This window comes from Schistosoma mansoni, chromosome 4 (genome assembly GCF_000237925.1).
Source record: "Schistosoma mansoni strain Puerto Rico chromosome 4, complete genome".
Taxonomy (NCBI): Eukaryota; Metazoa; Platyhelminthes; class Trematoda; order Strigeidida; family Schistosomatidae; genus Schistosoma; species Schistosoma mansoni.
In genome coordinates this window covers 13,640,704-13,660,832 of record NC_031498.1, presented here as the reverse complement: position 1 = coordinate 13,660,832, position 20,129 = coordinate 13,640,704, and the positions used below count along the sequence as shown (strand labels likewise).

The 20,129-nt window shown below is 32.6% G+C and overlaps 1 protein-coding gene across 1 annotated transcript; it reads left to right on the top strand.

Annotated features, from left to right (window-relative positions):
• Positions 1 to 18,182: 18,182 nt before the first annotated feature.
• Positions 18,183 to 19,751, top strand: Smp_043300 (putative biogenic amine (dopamine) receptor; the record flags this gene model as incomplete). Its single annotated transcript, XM_018796895.1, has 1 exon — positions 18,183 to 19,751. The coding sequence occupies one exon, from the start codon at positions 18,183 to 18,185 to the stop codon at positions 19,749 to 19,751; it is 1,569 nt and encodes a 522-aa protein (XP_018651991.1).
• Between the last annotated feature and the right edge of the window lie 378 nt (positions 19,752 to 20,129).

Below are 20,129 nucleotides of genomic sequence, written 5' to 3'. Positions count from 1 at the left end.
ACTTCCATGGTTGCAGCTTTTATCCACCGTTTAATATTACTGAAATGATAGTAATCTAGAACTTTGCCTTCAGAAGTAAAACAACTGATAGCCTAAACCTTAGAAATATTAAGGAATCCGTATTGGTTCATTATGTGGAACGTAATATTAGAGATACATATTCCTTGGGGAATGCTTTACATCATTTTCGAAGTAAAATTATCAGACACCATTTACACTTGCCTTTTGCTGTTCTTATGTAGTAAACTAATATGCTTATTTTCATTGAACAAATACATCTGCCAATGTTTACATCACCGCTGCACTTCAGCGATAGTTGTGACAAAATAAAATTCTGTACACTGTAATGTTTACAGTGATTGGCATAAGTGTCGGCAGAACAGTTGAACTCGAAAATTGATTAATTTTGGTATTTCAAATTTTAGATTTCAAGATGAGAGACAATGTTTTATTCGGCACTCAGTGCGAATACAAAACGCAAGCTGGAGTAATCTTTCCTCATTGATACAACTAACATACAAAATTCACATCTGTTTACAAACAAGCTATGAGGAGAGTGGTGAAAATCGCGTTCTGGAATTTCATGTAGAATATTTTGCTACTTATTAGTAGTTAATATTTTTTTAAGAAGATATTCGGAGTCGAAAAGTTGAGAGCTGTTTGTGACAAATTTGTGCACAAGATCGTGGTAATTGTATTTATGTTTTCAGAATATCATTGTGGTTATTCAGTCAGTAAATAAGGATTGATCAGAGAAAATAAATATTTTTTGAATCTTCTTAAGTAACCTCATTTGTGTGCATGCGGCTCTAACGATTCAGTATTAGAAATGAGACCAACCAAAATTAGAACAACTAACATTATTAGTAACTAATTAACGACATGGCTGAATAAAAGATCAATCCAATATTCTTCTGAAAGTGGTGTCGTTTTAAATTACATACGTATATGACTGCTAAGCAAAATGTTATCTTGCACAGTCGGATGTAATATCGATTAGGAAGATGTGTGGATAAAACCTCAGGCTTGGTAAGAAAAATAATATATTTGTGATATACCGGTGGGTAGTAATTGGAATTACTGACGCTTCGTGACTCAGTGTGATTCACATGGTCAGAGCAAATAAATAATTGAATTAAGCTAACATAATTTTAAATAGTATGAATGAAAGAGGAAGAATATTTCGTTTAAACAAAATAAAAATGGGTCTGATTATGTCATTGTCATGTATTTTGATCAAGATGATTCTATGTGAGAAATCACTTTGTATTTGTGTGGATAATGGTGGTTATCAAGAATGTTTATTTAGTAATATGAATTGAATGTATCAAAAGCCTTAATAGTTTAATCAGACTTCTGATACCCACTTGATTTCATACTTTCCCGTTCAACCTTACCAATGAAATTTAAACCCATTAATAAAATTCATCATAAATTAGACAAGTTAAGAAATTGGAAAAGTTTGAAGTAAAAGGAAAAGATAACACTACCACTAAAAAATAATTCTAATGATCTAAGGGTGGTTCATAATCTTTCAATTAGGATTTTAAATACAGATGAAATAAATATATTAGAAAAGGGATTAAACATTAGGATACATAGAAAACCTTTCCGTACTCTAGAAATCGCTCCAATTCTGGAACGAATATTTAAGATACTTTTAGACAATGAATCTTATTTGCCGCTAAAAAATATTTCACATTGTGATAAAATTAAAATGTTTTTAAAGAAGAACTGAGAACTCTTTGTTCCTTACAAAAGGATAGACTTATTGTTACCAAATCCGACAACGGCAATACGAACAGTTATCATGAAAAATGTGATTGAGAAGAAAACGTTCTTGAACATCTATCAACGTGACTACATCCAACACTGATTATCTGTCATAAAGAACAATACATCTTTAAATACTAGTGTTTTAGTTTACGTCTCAAGTTTATTGGTGGTTTTCTAGATGATGATAATATTCTCTCTATAGGATGCTCATTAAGCACCAGTTCGATTGTGAAATCTCTAAAACTACTTGATACCAATGAATTTCACCTTTAAAAGGACTTTATATAAACAAACTAATGGATTGGTCATGGATTCTACTGTATCTCAGTTGTTATAAATTTATTGATGACCTATATTGGATAATTTATCTTAGCCGGTGTATTCATAACACGCATCTTGCTCAGATTTGTAGATGACACATTTGTTATCGTTTAGAAGACAGTTAGATCACATTTCTCTAATTCTCATACTAATCGGTCACAATCGATAATTTCTTAGTTATTCAGTTTTGTAAATGGTAAAAAAGATTATATGAAGTTAACTTCCATTGTTGAATAACTTGGTAAAAGATAGAGAAAGTCAATGAGAAGGTGATAAGTTATATCATCTGATTGTTATTACATCTAACAATGAATATCAAGAAAGTAAGAATAGAAGTAACACCAATAATTCAATTCACTTTAGTTACTATAATCACATAATATAGACAATAAGCTGTCAAAAAAGTTAAATGATGTACTAGAACAAGGAAATAGAGAACCCTATGAAGAAAAGAAGCCTAGACGATATTATTCTTGAATAATTCATATATAGTAAGTGGTAGACAATACAACTCAGAAGATAAAATGAAAAATAGGCTTTATTCAAAATGAATTCTACTTGTGTATAGTCTATTCACCTAGTCCTATATTAGTTGAGAGTGTGTGGAATAAAACAAATGTTATACTACATTATTTCATGTAGATCTAAAGAAAGAAGTGAACTTGTCTTGACTTTTTGTAAAAGATGCTTAAACTCTCTTATACAACGAATCACGTAGTTGAAAATTGGAAACATTCTGAAGCTAATCAATTTAAATGACACAGTAACTGTACAGATAACCTCTTATGAGATGATAACTGATTAATGTAATCAAATAACAAATTAACGCGATTAGATATTTGGTCTGAAAATAAAATGAAACCAAATAAATCAGTTAAGATAAATTGTAGAAAGAAATTGAATTTGACAAGTAGGTATTATTTTGGAAACGTATCGAGTGAACACATCGTAATTCAATAGATGAATTGATGGACGGTAGTTTCGTCCTGGTAGTACTGGTGCGCATTCACGATTTATTAAATAAATATTCCCTAATGTTATACATTAGTAACATATTTATTTACTGAATGCTTTCGTTCAACTTTTGGGATGGATCATGTCACTAACCAAGTTTTTTATTTAATAAACAATAAGAAAGTGATGACATGAAAAAAGAACTATAAGGATGGCTCGTTAGCAGACTCAAAGAAGCCTCAAGTAGCCCATAAAGAGCCGAAGACATTCAATCCAATCACCACTAGCGGAACATTCTAGAATTTGAACGTGTAGCTTCCGTATTGGATGAATGAGAAGGGACCCCTATGTGCCTATTGACTGTCCGTAATGATGATTTACTTTCAGCCAAAAACTATGAATACATGAGATTTTTGTACTATATTCGACACTATTTGGGGAATAAAATTCGTACTTACTAGTCTTCTGTCTTCTCTCTTGCGACGTTGCGGGTTCGATCGTTCTAGTAGTCCAGTAGTACGCGGCATAGCAAGAATCAAGGCTCTAGATATAAGAGAACACTCATTTTCGTAGTTGTAGTACTGAAATTAATATTCCAGTCATTAAAATCAAATTAACTACGTAAGACCCTATGACAACTGCGAATACATTTAGAGAAACGATGGTCTAACAATGTAAAGTCTATTGATAGGTCTCAACATCCAGCTAATTTAGATTGTTCATCTCACATTTATTCGTATCTACTTATATAAATCATAATAAATTAATGTTTAGTATATAAACCACTTTGGACAAAATTTACAGTTTAATGATCAGACATATATTTGTATTGACCGACAATTTTCATCCTTAAGACTAGTGATAAGTTCTAAAAGTCACTTATTCTCAAATAAAGTGGCTAACTTGATTTTTCCACCTGTCAGTAATTCATGTTATACCCATGAGAAAATCATCCATCATACCCATCATAATATATTATAAACGTTACTCTCATTTCACTGTTTGATAGAATTTGAAAGGGTAGCAAAATTGTGACAAAGATAGAGGAAATAAAATACGTTAACTAATTTGTTATTATCTCCTGAGAGTTAAATTGTTCAACTGTAAAGCGCTCATTATCTATCTGAACACTATTGTGAACACCTAACTCATGTACAGGTGAGCTTTCCATTTACACTATAGGTTAATCAAATCATGTATTAAAACGATATTTATAACATCGTCAGATTTGAACAAAACATCTATAATGAATACTAGATTGACACTGATTTGCTGTAACCGCGGAAAATGATATTTGAAACTATAAACTTTAAGTTTTGTACAACACACTGAAGAAGACAAAGAATAATTGAAGAAGAATATTTTATCCACATTTCAAAAATACATCAACCAATCAATCGAAATACTCATCAATCGATTTTACTGACTATTTAGATATTAACTAACGAATATCACACATAATGGAAATATAGGAAAGAAAAAATGAACATACAGAGAAATTAGGCTTTGTAGGCTGAAAATTTTAATGTTTTTAACAACGTTTTGCTAATACGTCTACTTCGTTGTAGTTTAAAACGGCTTAGCCAGAAAAATTATCCAGCCAGGAAAAAAATTCTCTGTAAACTAAGTTATCTATGGTTGGACATTTGTTAAAATCATATTTAGTTCGAATCATTTTAAGCTCTAAACAACGACATTATTATCAGTTCCTTAAATAGGAAGTACGATTTTGTACCTTTAACTCTTTACTGTACTGTTGCCGTGTTTAGTAATATTCTTTTAATCACTCTTATTGGCATTTCGGGAAAAAAATGAGCATAAGTTTGCTATTATAAAGTCCTCAAAATAAATTCATCGAAGAGAGCACTCTTTACTGAACCAATCTTTCTGATTTCATGTCTCAATGGGTATATCACGTTCGAATATATCACTTCTACATCAACTTCGTGATGATGATGCTTTTCAGAAGGAGAATGAAAACGTTATGACTGATCCATCCAACTTAGACAATGAAACTCTACCAAGAACCTGTATTCAAGTTTACACGAATGTTTTAAAGAATAACATTTTGAAAAGTGACCTTTCTTCGTATGTGAGTGTTGAATGATTCAAATATGCATTATTACTCAATTATTTTGAAAATAATTTTTGTCAACATTAGGAAAATGCTCAAATAGATTAACTGTTTACTGGCAATTCATCCACGTCCATCAATACAGTTTACTAGTGTAGTCTCAAATACAGCTCAATTATTGTGTTTCGAATGCTTTCTAGTAAATAAAGTGCTTTCATTATTTCATGTATGTATACTGAACATACTTGTGTAAAAGTACAGAACGAGTTTCCGTTATCTTCGGTAAACAGATCGAGGAGAAAACACTCTCTATATCTTCCTTCTTTGTATAGCATTATACGGATTTGGAAATAATAAACTATGAACCAACTGAAGTTCTCCAACTCAAGTATATCCTGTAAGATTATCATGTGGAAAATAAAACTCCTCTTTGTCTCTGTATGTTTTTTTTCATACATAAACAACCATATAACATTAACAAAATGACATTTCTCAAAACTCACTCGATAAAAATTATTAAAAACCTGTCAGTTAGGTGCCGAAAATTTCTGAACATTTTCTAAACAAAGAGTAAAATAAATGGCGTCCAGTGTTTAAATATTTTTCAAACATAAGTAATCAGTTGAAACTGACTTTTTTATTGCTGCTATTCCAATATTGTTTAGTTGTTCACTATTAATTACTTGATCGAGTATGCTTTATAGAGACATTCAAAAAATACTGACCTCATAAACTATGTTAGATGAAGATGATTCTTGTTGAACACTTCTACAAGTGTAGCAAACAAGAACACGAACGGGGACAATCGAATGTATTTGAGCACAAAGTTACAGAATATCTGAGTGAAATATGAGAACCATATAGTACATAGTCAATTTGCAAACTATTAATCAATCGTCTCAACCTTGAACGTTACTTCTGCAAATATCAGTTCATCGTCTCCGATTATTATTGTTCATGCATTTTCATACCGATCGCGCTTCGTTCTACTGAAATTCATTCAATGCCCGACCGTTGTTATATACTACTTGGATATATTTAGCCCACACCAAACACGTTCTATGATTGACAAATAAAATTGATTGGTATAAATAATCTACTTCTGTTGTCAGGAGGTTGAAAGTATGGAGATAGGTCTATTAAACCTATTTTGTAAACAATTTTCGATAGCTTTTGCATGTATTTTGTTTATGTTCACATTTTGTACATTTATCACTAAACAATTGTACTTGTTGTTGAAGTGTCTGACCTTGAACGCTTGCTAACTAACTTCCTACCGTTTTTGAATTCAACATAGCATGACATTGTAATTACTCATAAATAAATACATTCTCATACACACATGCCTCGTTCTATTGTGCCTGTGAATATGATAACTGGACTATTAATTGACTATCATCTATATTTATAGACTATTGTGACATTCCCATTACATTCTACATTTGGCAAACTTACTGGAGCCATATCTATCTCATTGGGATTATCAATTATCTATAATTGTGAATTTTTGCGACCAAGCACAACGGAACACGCAACAGCCGGCCAATTTAAGTAACGTTCCTAAACTTTTATTTGTGTTAATAACTTATAAGTTGTTTATTGTTACATAAACGTTTGGACGTAATAACTTTGCCGCTAATTTTGGTTAATATACTTTTTGGTCCGCCACAATTATCTGGTGAGCCTCGAGTGTATTACAATCATAATATTACTTGCATTTTTTACTTGACACACTAGTGTTTTATTATATTTTTTCTCCACATTATGTACTCCCCAAGCAAACGTACCGATATCGATTGTCCCCAAGTGAATCCCCTCAACGCATCACATTCAGATGATAATATTTTTAGCTCAGTTAATGCCATTTCCGAGTTCAGACTACCGGCATACGGCGCCAACAACCCCAGGATCTGGTTTGTGCAAGTGGAAGCCTTATTATTAGCGAGAGCCATACGCTCCCAAGCGACCAATTATGCCTTTGTTGTCGCCGCACATCCCATTGAAATCGCTGCGGAAGTCAAGGATTTGATCGACCATGTACCAGAAACTGATCCGTTTAACAAAATTAAGTTGTTTATTGTTACATAACATTTTGGACGTAATAACTTTGCCGCTAATTTTGGTTAACAAACCTTTTGGTCCAACACAAAAGCAGTAGACAAAAAACACTGAACCAACATTTAATGATGATGTACATAATATCGATCCATTTAAACTAGTTCCCACATTACAACATGATAGATGTAAATCACTCACAACCAATAAGCGAACATCATAGTGATTACTTCTTAGTGAATAATCATTTAAGTTTACTTCTGTTTTGATCCATTTCAAATTGAAATGTTTCTGCTTTGATACTATATTGAACAAAATCTTTTTTTACAAGACACCACTATTTATAAGTGTTAGTAATTAAGTACTTGTTGCTTGTAAGTTTACAGTCAACTAAGATTGCTCTAATGTTGAATAAAGTATGTCAGTGACACTGTTAACATTGAATAAAAATATCTAACTCATCAGATATTTATGGACAGATATAGTGTTATCGTAATGAATATATAAATGAATGGGGAGCTCTATGCGTATGTTTATGAATACAATAGTTATCTTTATTTCTGTTAATAAACTGACAGAAGAACTTCCTGTCTAAGCTTTGTAGGGGAATTTGGTAATGAATCTTCGAGTTGTTCTAAATTTCCACGAATATAACTGAGAAAATATGATGTCTTCAAGGACCTGCCTATTCTGTATATTTTGTAATGTTATGTATTATTTATTAACAGTGAGTAAAAATTGTACATGGTCAAGATGACATCAGAAATACCATTCATTATATTTCATATTGAAAGGTAAGCGTAATGTCAAGATATCATCTCAAGGTAACGTAGCATTGGTGAATCAATATAACGAAACATTTTTGTTGGTGATACCAATGATAAGCATTGGTAATAAATATATTTTTGTGAATATTTCTGACCTTTTTTGACTTAATATAAGTCACTTATTCAGAGTAAATGAGTTACAGAAGTAAATTAACTCAAGTGTAAATATAAGCAATGACGGATAGTGGCTAGTATTGGATTCCAGTTTGACACAAGTTCCATCCTATTTGGGACTCGTCAGCTAGATGTACCTGCATCTCAGAGTTGATGTTCACTCTGGGTTTCGAAACCAGAGCCGTTTGCACACACAGACACAATTTTGTGTATATGTAGACTGGATCTTATCTTTTATTCTAACTAAAGCGTTTCTTAGATAACCATTGGTATGTAAACAATCTCTTGTTAGCTGATGAGTCGCGAATGGGACGAAATGCACATACTGAATTCTACTGCTAGCCACTATCCATGTTCACTTATAATGACCGTGACCTAACACAATACCGAGGCTATCCGCACACAATGCACATATACCAATAAGAGACTGATCAACTACAATCTCAAACATCAATGGGAAGATTCAAATTAACAATACAAAATGAATTTGAAATCACAAGGTAGTTTACAGAAATGTGAAAATCATACATCAAATAAAGTATTTGCACACCTTTTTTGAATTGTCTCTTACAAGCTTTACTGTTATCTCGTTCCTCGTGTTATTTCCTTCTCTCTTCTCTCCAATTCGATCCTCTAAATCTTCTTCTTATATCTATTTCCTATTTGTTTAAATGATTCAGTAATTTAAAATGTCCCCCCCTAAAAAGTGACACTTTTAAAATTTCATTTTTAAACAAACAACTAATGCTTGTAATTGATAATTGAAATTATGAATTTTCATGATTAATCATGACGTTATTACTCGAAATCAAAATGGATTTATGATTATTAATAATTACAAAATACATGGAAATATGATTATACAATGAATAAATAGAGAAACAATGTTATTCAATGTTCAGTGAAATGGATGATCATTAAGATTCTGTTTCAAAATCACTTTTAAATCATTTGGACTGTATTATATTGTTTATATGCTCATTATGATCAGAATGGATTTATTGGAGATTTTAGTAATTTTTAATAGTTCAATTCATGAGTTAATGTAAGCAAGATTACCACGAAAAACTTGAAAACACTGAACGGCCGTTTCATCCTGGTACGCGACTACACAGCAGTGATCATCCACAATCCCGCCTCGTGAGATTCGAATCCAGGATCTATCGGTTTCGTACGTCAACGCTTAACATGTAGACCACTGCGTTGATATCCGATGGTAATAATGTCCAAATTCAACCAATCCACGAAATTGAGCGACACATCCACCATTGTCTTCATTAACTCACTATTTCATAACAGACCCGGTTGAACTCCACTGCTCACTTCGTCAACAGTTATTGTTCAGTATGATCAAATATAACATCAAACAGTTTTCTTAATACTAAGTTAATACTTTTACGTGTTCAGATGTTTTCTATTCAGTTAAAGATCTAGTAATAATAATCACATTTTAATCGAAATCAATATCATAGTATCCCAACAGATTTTATAAACCCTTTAAATGGAAAGAATTTGTATCAGATTTTCATAAACCATAGTTCTTAAATGTTGAACTAATCGCAAAACCATACAGACAATGGATATTCTCAACAGTCTCATTCGCTGACAATAATGAGGCAACTATTCTGAAAACCCTGACCATTTCAAGCATATTATCAACGATTGCTTAAACTGAATAGTACTCGATCATATTTAAAATGATTTTCCTAGCAGCCCCATCAAACAATTAGTTCTGACAACATTCAAATCGAGAATTTCTTGTCAACGGCTAAAAAATCAACTGAATAAATGACTAGTTTCTATTATTCATTCTATTTTCAGTAGTTTGCTTTTAAGTTTGCAACTTGAAACGAAGTGTTGATTTAAGTCTTTGCATATAATATATACGCTGCATTAACTACCACTCCTTAATAAATGCATCTAACGATCATCTAGGTTTCTCGCTGGAGGAATATAAGATTTCCACAAGCAATTTAAATGCTAATAGTCACCACTAACTGAAGTTTATTGTTTTAGAAAATCGTCAAGTTACTGTAAAATCATCAAAGCACTTAAATTTCATTTACATGTCAGTATTATTTTTGACACAATTTATTGTTCCTTCCTTCACTATTTTATATTAGTTACGAACAATTCGGATTAACGACTTTTTACTACTCCTCAAAGATTACTATTTTTGATTATTTTATATACACATGAGATAGAACTGTTTTCAGGACATTTTTTCTGATAATGCTTTCATCACTAATACATAGATTCTATGTGATCATATCTGTTATTGTGAACAGAATAACAGATTAACCATAAACATAGAAACTAAAAGTGGATAATATTACAAACAAAATACTGAATCGAATTAATAAATTAGACTGAAGCAATATTCTTATTAACTGTTTACTAATTTCCAAAATAGGAATTAATCTTTTAAGGAGGAATCACAGTAATGTGTATTCTGTATCGATTGCAATAGGACTATGAGGAGCACAAAAATGTCATTAATTTAAAGGTATTAATAACTGATGAAATAACAGTAAACGTCACTGCTGAAATCGTAATTGTTAGAATTAAAATTAAACTATACTTTCACTAGTTGGAATACGAAATCCTTACAATCACCTAGCTATTGTGTACCAAATAGACTGATATGCGCATTCCAGGTTCCACTGCTATACATATTCCGTCTACTCTGTATGAACGTAAAAGTCGATTAATTTAAATATTTTTAATGTAACCACCTTAGAAACACCGTCTACCGAACATTTTGTAATTCACAGTGTGACATGCAGGATCTGAAACTCTATACTCTCTTACAGAAGATAACTCCATAAAAGGAGGTCCATAACGTACTTTGATAATCCATTCGATATAAGTGAAAAGCTAATAAACTGTTGTCATTCAAATTTAGTTCACATCAAACTAAAAACAAAGGATTGGCTAGACTGAGTTTTCATATAATTCTGATATATCAACCTGATGGTAAAATAAGTGAGCATAATATAGTTTCTCCTTATTAATGAAAACAAATTCAATTTGTTACACTATTAAAAAATATGAAATCAGTTTGTAATGAATTGCTGACTGCTAGTTTAGGTTTTGGTTAAGATCATGAATGGATCAATGTTAGAACACTATTGAAAACCTGGAAGCACTAGAAGGCCGTTTCGTCATAGTATAGGACCACTCAGCAGTGCGCATCCATCATAGATTGTCTGAAGTTAGACATTAACAGCGTTGGATGCAAGGTCAGTAATCAAGAGTTTAGGCATTCGCGTGAGACCGAAGGTCCTGAGATTGAATCCCTCATGCGGGATCGTGGATGACCACAGTTGGGGAGTCTCTTACTTGGATGAAACGGCCGTCCAGTCCATCCAGATTTCCATCCATAATCTAACACTAATCAGTTCATGATCTCAGTGAAAACATTCTATTTTCACTAGTTTGTTTTATTTATATTCGTATATTCAACGTGATTCGACGTTGTTCAAATGAATTCAAGACTGGAAAGTTTTTATTTGACTTAAAAGAGCACATAAACGGATGACTCAGTTTGGTTTTCAGTCTGAATAACATTTATGACCACCATTTGTACATACAAAGAGATTTTCACTCCATAGAACTCCAATCAACATTGGTTGTTTATGTTAAATAATCGACGATCTAAATTATGTCTTGCATATACTGTCCGCAAACAACTCAAATTACATATACATAGTGGAAATCTTCCCCAATCTACTTGTACTTCAATTTCCAGAGAACATTCTGTTCCATCGGAACCAAGTGAATTATGTACGGATTCATTCACATGTCTGAAACAGTAAAATTGGATTCAAATGATACGTTTGACGTGTGCATAGACAATGCAGCAACATTGACTTCATAAACTAGCGATATAAAACAAAATAAGTTTAACATTGATTATTTCCATATTATCTGTAAAATAACTGACATTTCTGTGAATGACCGACAGAAAGATTATCACACTAAAAATAAACACATGGCAACCTACCAAAATGTAGGTGCGAAGTTAGAGAGTAATTGTAAGCATATTAGCGTGCATTGTAATCGAAGTGCATGTCTAATATGTAACAGAGAGCAAAAGACTATCAATATGGAAGCAACCGTTGTGTGTTGTTCTATTTTCTGCTGCCTTCCACTGACCATTTTTATCTCGAGGAGGGAGAATGTGGATGTCTACATTTTGAACGAATTTACATAGCTAACAGTTAGGTTGCCTATTTATATAGTTTGTGTAGCCTATTGATATAGGCATTTTGTAATGACTGGTATGCAAATGCATTCAAATGTTTTTTGCATGCTGGAATGATTATATAAAATATGAGAACTATACCATTCAATGAACAATGAATACCAATCATGTTGTAGTTTTATTATTTTTGATGACATCTATTAGTAGATATTGTTATGCTTCACTGATTACCAATACATTACGTGTTTTTTACATAAATATTTGTTTATTAGATGTGTTTACCTGATGAGTATTTAGTAATATGCCATTTTTATGCAGTGTCACTTCAGTAGTTGAGAAGGCTTTACTTACTTACTTACTTACTTACACCTGTTACCCCTCGTGGAGAAGCATCGACCGCCCACCAGCATTTTCTATACAACCCTGTCCTGGACAATTCTTTCCAGTTCTTTCCAGTTAACATTCATCCTTTTCATATCTGCTTCTATTTCCCGGCGTAATGTGTTCTTTGGCCTTTCTCTTTTCCGCTTCCCTTACGGATTCCAAGTCAGCGATTGCCTCGTGATGGTAATTGGTAATTTCTTCCTTAGCTGGAAACTGGTTTGTCCTCTCCCATAAAAGGCTGTTGGTAATGGTATCCGGCCAATGGATGTTGAGTATTTTGTGTAGACAACTGTTTATAAATACTTGTACCTTCCTGATGATGGTTGTAGTAGTTCTCCACGTTTCAGCTGCGTACAATAGAGCTGTTTTGACGTGGAATAAGATAAAATTGTTAATGTCGAAATGATTAGTATACAATTTTAATTCAAATAATCTCATCTGTTAAATAGAAATGTGAGAATAATATTAGGAACAAATAAGAGTAAGATTTGGTGATAGAAATAGTGTAATTGAAAATCAAACCAAATGCCTGAAGGAAAGAGTACCGAATAAATCATTCATGAGTTCGTAAGTATGATGGTGATGCTGAACTGATATCCATAACATAAAGATTCGTGAATGAAAATAACAAAGGCAATAATATTTTACTGTGGAAGATTGCATGTACATCAGTCAAATTAGGTCATTCTGTAATTAAGATTATAAATGATTTATTTGACGTTTAGGTTGGGCAGGGCAAGAGATCGGGTTGGACATATTTCCTTTGTATATATACTTCCTGTTTTCGATTGGAATGAGTTCTCCTTCTGCCATTCAAAGGACTCTGAGTCACATGAACTTGAGCAGTAAATTACTAGCCCGATGAATGATCGTGAATGACTGACTTGTGGTAGTATTATGATCAGTGAGCACTAATTAAGCAAAATATTGTCTTGACCACATCTTTACTTAGCCACACTCGGATGTGTTTACAAGCACGAAAATGTAAGTTTTTAGATCTTCGACTAATATAACTTGCTTCATAAAAGCAGTCTTATTGATCAAGGCCAAACGACGTGTCCGAGTTAGGTAATTCATCTTTTCGCTTACGTGTCACCACTGGACACATGAGAAACACTAGTCACAGTTTTCCAGGATTTAATGTCCTCTCGATTGTCTTACATATTCTCTGGATTGGTATTCCACTGGCTGCATCACCTCTGAGATGTGGGTGTATGAAAAAGGATTCCTTTTAAACTACATTGGGATTTGTTTATTAGTATACACGATTAAAATAAGTGGAATGCAATTATCTTTTCAAATAACCTTTCATCATGTCTAAATACTGTCACATTTTGCACTCGATATTATGTGAAAGTAACAATAGATGATGTGTTAAAAGTTTTATGAAGTCCCGTGATGCCAAAACAAGATATAAGAAACGGAAAAGACACATCTCATTTTGACATTTGAAGTAATATTACGTGTAAACCAATCCAGTCTCCTGAAGAAAATGTGTAGCTGGACGTGTAAGCTATACGGTCCATCATGTTTGTGAGAGTGATTTTACGAAAATCCCCTCAACTCAAATAACAAGTTTCAATAGGATGCGTACTGAACTATTAGATCATATTAAGTATTGCCTTACAAAGACACTCAATGTAGTCATCAGTTTATAAAGATTACACGATGATTATTACACAATTATTGCGAATCTCGATAAGAAAATAATCGGTAATTATTGTATAATTTGTCATCAAAACAAAAAAAATTGGTTTTTTATGAAACTGGGTATTATTCATGTGTGTAAATATTCAATCAATAGTTTGAATAGCTTAGTGTAGAAAAATAATCTTTGTATACAGGTGTTAGGATAACACCATCACGTTATCCACTTAGCTGCTAAGTCCGGAGTGAATATGAACCCTGGGATTCAAGTACATCCATCTGACGAGTCCCAGATAGGACAAAATGAGCTTCCTGGACTCCATCATCCATCTTTGCATATAATGATTGTGACCTAAGACAATATCGAGGCAATCCACGCAGGATGCCAATAAGAGACTGATAAACTGCAGTCCCAAACATCAATGGAAAGATTAGAACAAACAATACAAAAATGAATTATTATATTTACTATTCGTTATTTTGATCAACTTTTAAAATAAACATCGGTATCATGAATTTATTCATCAGGAAACCAGTTCCAGTTAAGTAAAAAGTCTTATGACAAACACGGTTGCAGATGAATGTAATCACTGAAGCACTATATAGACAAATTAACCTTGATTTTAGAAGTTGATGGTTTTTTAACGGATATAACGCCACCTGTTTAATACCAGAACCCTTATTAAAAACGTCTGGTACGCAAACAATACGAAAAATTTTTTAGTCAGTATCCTGCTATTCTTACAACGCAAAATGGACTTCCGTATGCCATATTGATTGAGATTTCTGTGTATTTCAGCTTTCAATGTAACTTCAAAAGTGATAGTGAGCATCAAGAATGACCTAATTCGTTACTTTTGAAATTCGAGCCACATGGTACTACTTCAGTTACGTCTTTAACCTGGATTATACAATTGCACTAATTTTACAATTACAAATTTATTGTTCGATATTTATCTGTGAAAAAACAGTCATCATTATAATTAACCTACTAATGAGTACTATAATAAAAACCTGTTAAATAAAGTTTTTAAGATGAATAAGAACACTAAGTGTTTGAAAACATCTGCAGATTATTAACAAGTTATATACAGATGAAATACTATTTGTTGTAATATCTGAGGTATGTGATTAAACTGAGAAGCTTTAAACATCGTTTTGGACAACATCATTTGGCCTTTCAGCAAGTAGAAATATTGATGACAAATAGCTAGGCTAACATTCCTCTATACAACTAAAAATTATTTAGCCTCATTTAGTAGATTCGACAGGGCTTCTTTTCAATGATAGACAATGCATGAGCCTTAGCTCAACTCGAGGTGAGTTGACCATTCTATGATGTTGTCTGAGTTTTGCAGATTCCACCTGTGAATTTCCCATATGTGCTTATATCAGCTTACTCCATCTTTTCTAGATGCTCTGATCAGTCATAGAATTCCGGTTCTAATCCTTTATTTAAGGTGTCGTCTACCGCTTCTGCCCGTTTGAATTGTATCTTTCGTGATAGTCTCATCATTATTCATTTTATACTAGTAGAACAGTTTAAGTCCGTATCTTGTCCTATTTATGAAAAGGCTATCTAGCAGTTAGCCATTTGTCTTACTAGCCTCTGCAAACCTTCTACTCTGTTAGGAGTGCTTCAACAATTTCATGAGGCTTACCGAATGACTCATATAAAATGCTAACTGTATTTATGCGACATTCATCTTCTGGCAATAAAACACACAATTCTACAGCATCCTCCGCTACACCTTCACAATAGTGTAACAAGAACATGAGTCGTTGGATGTCATCGCTGACTCGATCCGTGGTGCTTCCTTTAAATCCGTTCATTAACGTAAAAGAATTAAGTGGATATATATATATATATATATATATATATAACCTAAAGGATTTGTCTTAAAGTTTGGTTATATTTTGTGTACGTAGTCTTTAGGATATTTACTGAAAGATTTATTATCCCAATGTAAAGTAAACTACACAGGCTTTCTTCATTTTATACGTCTGTGAATACTTAGATCTATTTTTTACGATACGACCAACTGTAGTTATTACCAATCGTAATTTGAGAGTTATTAAAAGTTAAGCTATTACACTACTAGAAAAAAGCTATTAATTAAGAAGTTGTAGACCATACATATGCAGTGAATTCTCAATGTGTTTTTAAATTGAGACATCACAAATATATTATTTTTATTATGAGTGTGTTTCTGTGTTTACACTCAAGGTTAGTGGAGATATTCAATGATAAAAAACAAACAGTTGCACGAGACTATTATTTACTTTTGTTAGGTGGATTTCTTCTTTATTTATTACAATATTACAAATTATATACAGATAGAATAGAAAAGACGTTGTTATAATCACTGAACCTTTACCTACAAGATACAATGGAAACAACGGATAGTGTGACAATCAGATATCAAGATATATTAAAGGAAATATTTAAGCTGTAACTATAGTGACAGGATTTATCAGTTTGCATCGAGAATATAACAAATACTTGCAAAATAGAGCATAAGAAAGGAAATTGTAAACTGTTGGTGAATTTGTTAGGACAAAGCGATTGCTAATATCGGGGGGCGTTTTGTGATTAGTATTCAAAGTACACTTCAATTCGTTAGCATATCAGTAGAAATTGTTTGGTGGATGATTGGAATACATCTGGAAAAAGTAGGATGAGAAGAACTTCAATATAATTAAGCTAAACAAAGGCTTTTCAATGAATATTCTTCTGTACAATGTCATTAATATATATTGGTCATTCAATGATGTTGTCTGAGTTTTGCAGATTCCACTGCCTGGTCCTACATCGAGCCCACATAGATAATTCTAGCTTGAGAACAAACCAATTTATTCAATCATTTTAGGGCTACATTTTCACTTTGCAAGATCGTAGATGCGCACTGATGAGGAGTTCCATACTAGAACGAGAAGGCAGTTTAGTACTGACAGGTTTTCAATGGTGGTCTAGTTTAGATCGACTTGTAAACCCAACTGTTAAAAATCCTAAAATCTCCACAAAACCCTTAATGAAAACTACAAACGAATTGAAACGAAGAAGCGCAAGAATCTTCTGAAATATGAGAATTGTATAATCACGTGAACGGATAGTGAGGCGAGCATAACCAATCAATTTTTCCACTTAAAATAAAAATGGTTTAAATGGTTTGATATATATTTTAGAATACTTGGTTAAAGTACGTTGTCGATCACTGTCAACTTAATTTAATAAAGTCGTAGATTATGATGTAAAACAAATGGTAAAGAAGAGCAAGCTAATAAGCGAACAAAATTACAGTGATGAAATAACCATTACCTTAAATCCAAGTGTAATTTCTCAAATCGTTATTTGTTTGTGCGTGAAACAAACCTATAAACTGTCAGTATTCAGAATTTAACCAATAATATAATTTCGAAAATTATCATTTATAATGAATGATGTTATCGAAATTGGATAAAGGGTTTGAGGAATGCACTGGGAAGTGTGGAAAATTTTCCATAATTGAATTGGGGTGCATATGGATAGTAAGTTCAAAACACAGTTGTTCTAATCCTGTCATATAGAAGACTAGCTGGAATTATATTATTGAATAATATGAGGATGAGGATGATGTAAATCCACTTAACCAATTGAACACTGATGCACATGTTAATTTATGAATGAAGCGCCAAAATATTACTCCCAGTTAAGTTGCCGAATAATGTCCGTTTTGGAAATTTAACAAGGATTCGTGTCCAATAATAAAGTTTCTAAGAAAACGTAGTCCGAAAGAACCACCTATTTTCAAATAACAACACTTTCCCCAAAAATGAATATAGAATGGAGGCATGTCATGCAAATATCTCTTATGGATTATTCAACACAAATTCTAATTTTATCAATGATCTCGTTAATCTAACAAAAGTGGAAAGTGAAATGTTCAGTGAATGGAGATTTGCATTGAACATAATTATCATCTCTCTCCAAATCTTATCTGGCATTTTTATATTTGGTGGTAATTTACTAGTTATTTCAGCTGTTGCAACGACTAAGGGATTGAGACGTATAACTGATCTCTACATTGTATCACTTGCTTTGGCTGATCTACTTGTCGCAGTCCTAGTTCTACCGCATTTTATTATGCGTCAAGTTTACGGTTATTGGCCATATGAATCACACGAATTATGTATATACTGGCTGTCTCTCAACTTGTTCTTGTGTTCAGCTTCCATATTGAACATATGTTGTATATCTGTGGATCGATATGTTGCAATTAACTACCCGATGAAATACACTAGCAAGCAAACACGTCGTACTGCATTTTTAATGATTGGATGTGCTTGGGTAGCATCGTTCCTAGTAATGACCCCACCTATATTTGGTTCCCAGCACCACAACGGAGTAGGAAGTTGTTATATAAGAAGTGATGCAGGATATAGATTTCTCACAGGAATCTGCATATTCTTCGTCCCATTTTTGTTAGTCGGTTTCATTTACATACGTATATTTTGGGTGATTCATCGTCGTTGGAAGGAATTAAAATTTGGTAAGTTTTTATTTAATCCGAAAGAACATCGATTTGGATCATTTAAATTGCTTTTCGTTGCGAATAATATTTATAACCGTAGTTTTGGACATAAAAAGTATTGTTTCAGTTCACATAACTCTAATCAGCGCCAACTGTTTGTAACAAATTCTACACAATCTAACTTATTTATTGCATATACCACGAGTACGAGACGTAAAAATGTTGGAAAATATACTGTGAATCAGTCTCATGTTCAAAGTTCCTCTTCTTCATTAGTTGATAAACGTTCCGAACAAATAGAGCGAGTGTATTCAGAAACTTCTACACAATACGCACAACATATTCAGATTGTTCCAATACCATTAGTTCACAGAAAGACAAAATCTGATGCAAATTGTTTCTCTTCGTTTTCGATTCACAATAGCACTGAGAACACTGAAATTTATACTTCACAAACTACAGATACTATCGACAAAACAAATGACGCTTCTATAAACGATCGACGGAAAGATCAGCAACGTGAAAATGAACACAGAATAAACAGTCAGAATAAAGGAATTTTAAATTCAAAGCCGAAGCATTCTAACACACATAATAGTATGATTTACCAACGACGTAAACGCCTTGTATATGACAGTGAGAAGAAAACTGTCAAAACAGTAGCATTAGTAGTGTGTTGTTTCGTTTTGTGCTGGCTTCCATTTACCATTTCATATTTGATGGAAGGAGCATGTGAGTATATATTTTCTGAAGCATTCAACATGGGCGCTGGTTGGATAGCATACTTGAATAGTATGTGTAATCCATTTATATACGCATTTTGTAATACTAAGTATGCAAAAGCATTTAAACGTTTGTTACATATTGGAAGTAATAATTGAAAAATTTGAACTACACTATCAACTGCATTCACAATTTGTGTATTTGACAGATCTGCAGATAAACGAATACTAGATTATGGACATATAGAAAGAGAGACAAAATGTATGCTGAAAAAACAAAACAGTAATTGTACAGTTAAATGTTTTATGTTGTGTCGTATTCAGACAAAATAATACGGAACAATTTCATTCTGCCTACATCAAATTCAAATTCTTGATTGTGTCTTGTTGAAGTTGTAGCCTATTTGAGACTAGTAGTCAGTCATTAGATTATTTCAAATGTACATTTTACTTTGTTTCATGAAGATAACTTATAGCAGCTCAAGTATGTTCACATCTAATATGGTTATGCCCTTTTGTTAACTTATTTAACGGACA